This window comes from Drosophila takahashii, chromosome 2R, assembly GCF_030179915.1.
Source record: "Drosophila takahashii strain IR98-3 E-12201 chromosome 2R, DtakHiC1v2, whole genome shotgun sequence".
Lineage (NCBI taxonomy): Eukaryota > Metazoa > Arthropoda > Insecta > Diptera > Drosophilidae > Drosophila > Drosophila takahashii.
In genome coordinates, this window is record NC_091679.1 from 40,876,514 (window position 1) to 40,882,007 (window position 5,494).

General features: G+C 42.7%; 1 protein-coding gene across 1 annotated transcript; it reads right to left on the reverse strand.

Annotated features, from left to right (window-relative positions):
* Positions 1-1,433: 1,433 nt before the first annotated feature.
* Klp59C (Kinesin-like protein at 59C) lies at positions 1,434-3,482 on the reverse strand. Its single transcript, XM_017150379.3, has one exon. It carries the CDS (start codon positions 3,355-3,357, stop codon positions 1,519-1,521), a length of 1,839 nt encoding a protein of 612 aa, XP_017005868.2. The 5' UTR covers positions 3,358-3,482; the 3' UTR covers positions 1,434-1,518.
* Between the last annotated feature and the right edge of the window lie 2,012 nt (positions 3,483-5,494).

A 5,494-nucleotide genomic window follows, 5' to 3' on the forward strand; every position in this document is an offset into this window, starting at 1 on the left:
TGCGAAATGAATTAACTTTAAGCCGCAAAATTTGTGCTCTTGTGTGCGCTGTGTGTGTTTGAACGCCTGTGTGAGTGTGCATATATAAACGCTCGTAATTGTTTATTTACATAGCTTGACATAAAGACGCTTTTGATTAACGATGCGAAAGACAGCAGGGACTTAAAATTAAATTGCAAACATTAAATTGTTGACAGGCAAAGATGGAAGCCTTCGAAGGTGTCATTCGTTTGAGCAAAATAACAAGAAGTTTTAATTCAATTTTTGGGATTAGTTTATAATTGAAGAAAACATTTGCAAATAAACTTGGAGAATAAAAGGTCAAAGTAAAGTATTGAGATAAAAACTACGAATATTTACAAGGGCGTATGAAATATTTGTATAAATCCTGGAAAAATATCTGTAATTTAAATAATTGACTTTTGCATTATGCAGACGCATAAGAAACTTTTCTCCCCATTTCAATTAGTGTCAAATGCGCAGGAATAACAAAATTTGCTGCTTCATCCATATTCATTCGGGCCGAAGGCATTTATGTGCGGATTTGCGCGAAAAAATGCCAAAAAGTTAAGCGAGAGGGCGGGGCGGGGAGTTAGGGAAAAGCCGCCCTAAGCCATAATTTAATATATTGACACAAAGCTTTGTCGTAAGACGTGTCTTGGCACCATCATAATCCCCAATATTGTATATTGACAGCTGTCAAAGGAGCCACTTCCCCGACTTCCGTTTCTGCTCACGAAAAAAGCCACAGAAAAACTGTGAGGAAAAGTAAGTTTTTGGCTTAATGCGCAACTATGCGGAAAATATTTGCGCTTAGTTTGAGTTCGACATAGGAAAATGTAGTCACACACATGAACCCACAGCTACGTGTGTTTCGCTCGAAGGACATGGAAGTGGCAGTGGAAAAGGAAGTGGGCTAGGACCATGGGCCCGGGAAGCAGGTTGGCCTACAAATGAACTGGGCCAGAAAAAAAAACGGGGAGCGAGGTGACAACTTTAAGACGCCCGAATAAGTGTCCTGAACAGTCCTCAATCGGCGGAGATTACTCAGGGGGAAATTCAAATGAAGTCCTCTTACAATGGACTTTCGTTGCCAGGTTTCATTTAATTTATTAAGTAAATATATTTGGAGCGGTTGGAATGAGCATTTCCATTTACTTTATTTACAATCATTGGTTGTGACGGCAAGTACTTCAAGTTCTTAACTTTAAAAATAAGAGAACGAATAAAAATCCACAAACTAAGATAGTTTTCTGGGCTTTTAAATATTATTTGTTTGAAAAATTACGTCCTATAACTTATTGTAGAGGTATTAAATAAGTTCATTCTGGCATTTAGATGGCACAAAAGATATTTCAATTCCTTTATATAAATTTTGAATAAAGGCAAAATTCCCAAACCATTTTTTTGAATTTTCTACTTTTTTTCGCTTTATTATGTACACATAATTTTGACAACCTATTTAATGATAAGAAATAAATTGTTGTAGAAATCGCTGGTGGGATTGTTTCTTAAGATCTAGGGAAAGTTGCACCCTCTGAATTGTGCCAGCGATTTGGCCAGCATTATGGAAGCTTCCTGGGCGCGTCGCGATTTCCTTTCAGACTCCCCTCCCTGGAGCCTATTCAGATCGTTGGTGGTGTCAACAACTCGTTTCTCTGGATTCGACTGATTTCCCACTCCTGGCAGCGAAGTGGCCGAGGCAGATGGGTAGGTTCTCTCACTCTGGGATTGCCCAACGATATCTGGCATGGAGCTGCTTTCGAAGTTGGCAGCTGTCTTCATCAGTCGCTTTGGCGATACACACTCCGCGGTCAATTCCTTCACTCGATCTGCGTATCGTAGGGTATTCAGAGTGTGCTCCACCGAGTGCAAGCCGGGCGAGATCATGGCTATCATGCAGGTCTTGACCTTCTTGCCTCCGATAAAGGAGTCCCGCAGGACCTGAGTGAGTTTGGAGCCCCGGAAGGGCAAATGACCCGACTGGCGACCCAGGGCCCGAATGCATTCTTTCAAAACCAGCAGCGATTTGTTAATTTCCGATCCTTCCAGGCGGGTCAAACGATCCGCTGAACTGTTGTCCGCTCCCCTCTCGTTTCCCGCCAAATCTATGAGCGAAAACTTTCCATGCAAACGCTCATTCGCCGAGGATCTCAGCACAATTTGGAAGACAGCATGGGAACGGGAGGATTTGGAATTCGCAGAGGTTTGACCCGAGGTTCGGACACTGTTGCCCATTTCGAGTAGGGCCAAAACATCGCCAGTGTTCTTCACGGGATTCTCAGTTAAACCCACCACTTGCACCTGCTGCTTGCCATCCTCCAGGACCCTCAGCTGCGGTTTGCCCGGCATCAGGAGATCATAGACCCGGGAGCCATAGATCTCGAAGAAACTGCAGGAGACCTTTAGTTTCAAACCATCATAGGCTGGAGATTTTAGGCAGGAAAACACATCCCTGGCGGCCATTGCATAGATCCCATCCATAGAGCTCTGCTGCCGACTTCCGGTGAACTGGCCACCCATCGTGTGGGTCTTGCCACTTCCGGTCTGTCCGTAGGCAAAACAGGTGGCCATGCCGCCCTCGAAAATGTGTCGAATCAAGGGGCGTGCGGTGAACTCATATACCGTGGCATTCGAGCAATCCTCGTTGAAAACATAATCGAAGCGGAAACTGTGGTTGTCCAGGAACTTGACCAGATTTACATGCTTGCGCGGTTCGTGAACCACCAGCATGTCCTTTGAAGGAATGCTCACTACATCCAGTTCGCGATCTGCGAGCTCCTTGCGTCTCAGCGGTCTCTTTCGCACACAAACCACAATCTGGTGTTCCTTGGCGGGCTTATTGGTAGTACGACTCTTGACCCCTGAACTCTCCATCTGCAGACGTTGCAGCCGTATCATCTTGGCTACCTCCCAGTTGGGATTCCCCGGATCCTCGCTCTTCTCCTGTTCCCGCCGCTGGCGAGTCTGCGCCTGAGTTTCCCGCCTTCGTTCCCGTTGCTTTCGCAGCCTCTCCACCTGCAGCACCACATCATCCTCTCGACTGGGTGGCGCCACCTGGCGGGGAGAGGCAGTAGCTAGGCGAGGCGGAAAACTTCCGGCTGCCATGCGTTGTTTCATCGAACGCGGCGGTATGGAGGCCAGTGTGCCGCTGCAACGGGGCGGATCGAAGATCTGGGGATTCATCAGGACCACCAGTTCCAGGGGCAGCTCCTTGCCCCTCACCGCATGTCCTTCGGGCCATTCCACCGTCACCAGATTGCTGGCACCGCCCTCCAGCTTAATAATCCCAGCCAAGTGGACTCGGCCATCCGAACGTCGGATAAAAACCTTCTGGTTGATCGACAGCTGATCCATAACAAAATCCAGTCCAATCGATTTCCGCAACAAATTGGATTCTATAACTGCAAATTTTAACCAAACAGACGGTTTTATGTTTGGTTTTAGCTGAATAAAGGCTAAAAACAAAAGCGACAAGTAAAACAAAGGAAAAGTGATACAAAACTTGAATTTTTATACCCTTGCAGAGGGTATTATGATTTCAGTCAGAAGTTTGCAACGCAGTGAAGAAGACGTCTCCGACCCCATAAAGTATATATATTCTTGATCAGCATCACAAGACGAGTCGATCTAGCCATGTCCGTCTGTCCGTCTGTCCGTCCGTCTGTCCGTCTGTCTGTCTGTCCGTCTGTCCGTCTGTCCGTCTGTCCGTCTGTCTGTTTCTACGCAAACTAGTCTCTCAGTTTTTGAGCTATCGGGACGAAACTTTCGCAAAAGTCTTCTTTCTATTGCAGGTAGTATATATGTCGGAGCCGACCGGATCGGACAACTATATCTTATAGCTCCCATAGGAAGGATCGGAAGAAAAAAACTTTAAAAAATTCTAGCTTTGGTGTTTTTTGAAATATTACCTTCTACTTTTGGGGATGTTATTTTTTAAATATTTCTGAATTTCGAATTAATTATTTCAAAAATCGGACTACTATATCATATAGCTGCCATAGGAACGATCGGAAAATTAATGGAAAAGTAATAGGAAATAAATTCTAGCTTCTTTGGTTTTTATTGTATTATCTTCTACTCTAGGATATAACTCTTTTTAAATATTTCCGAATTTCAATTTTAATTTGATCAAAATCGGACGACTATATCATATAGCTGCCATAGGAACGATCGGAAAATTAATGAGAAATATTAGAAAATTGAACATTTTTGCGATTTGTTAATTGATAGGAATGATCTGCAAGGGTATATAAGCTTCGGCTGGCCGAAGCTAGCTTCCTTTCTTGTTTTTTATAAACTTAAAACAAGGAAAATGGTAAGTTTTTTAAATACTCAAAGGTTTTTAAAATATTATAAGAAAAGCAGATTGGTATATTAAATCGGCAAGGAATTATGCCCCTGTAATACAATAAAACATAATTTTAAAACCTCTATAAATTGTATTTAATAAATTGTTTAATATAAATTGGTTTTTAATGTAAAGACTGAACTAGGTAATAATAAACCTTGAATTCACTTTATTAATTTATAAAATAATATACTTTTAAATAATATACTTTATAGTTTCAAATCCTCGTTTTCGTGCTTCCCCATACCATTCCAGTGATATCTATTCTAGCGAGGATTGTTTTAGCTATTTGTTCAATTTGAGGGCAAACAACAGGCAGGAGGAATAACCGAATCAACAAACAACACCATTCCGAGGGCCTCTCTCTCGTCAGTCGTCCTGTGCATGTCCTGTGTGTATATTCTATTTGCCAAGTGGGTGGTCATGAAATGAAGCATTCTTTTAGTAGAAAGAGACGGCCGTAGGGGGGTAGAAAGAGACAGGCAGAGAGCGGTAGAGAGAACAAGTTGCAGATACGTTTGCATAAGCCGAGACGTGTGTAACGTACCAAATTGTTATTTATTTTTTGAAGTGCTTACGCTACTGCCTCTTTGTACAGGTGTATCTGTGTGGATCCCGTATATATCGTATCTGTGTTTCTGCCGGCAAATGTGTGGGTATGGGGCTGCATAGATACATTGCTTTTAGATACGTGAAACTTGTTTTGGGTCTTCACTGGCGTCTTGTTTGCAATTTGACGTCACATTTTGCCAAATTTACCGTGTAATTATCGGCAAAGGAAAGCGGTGGCATAGAAATACCCCCTAAAGTTTCAACCCACTGAAAAATGCAACAAGGTATGGGTTCCGGTTCCCCCACCTGATATGCAAATTTCCATAGCTTTTTCTGTTTGCCCGGGACCCCAGGCATATTTGTTTAACCGTAGTCAGACCGAGTTGGACAGTTTGATTTCGTTTCGGGAATTTCCATTTCATTTTCATTTTTAGCTACCCATTTTGCACCTGTACGCATCCAACACGTAAGCTGAATATTTACTGTATGCTTGCCTAAACTGAAACTGAAAATCTGAAATGAACTAATAAACCAATTGAAATGGAAAACATTTGCCATGCTTTACACAACACAAAAAAATTAATTCCAAAT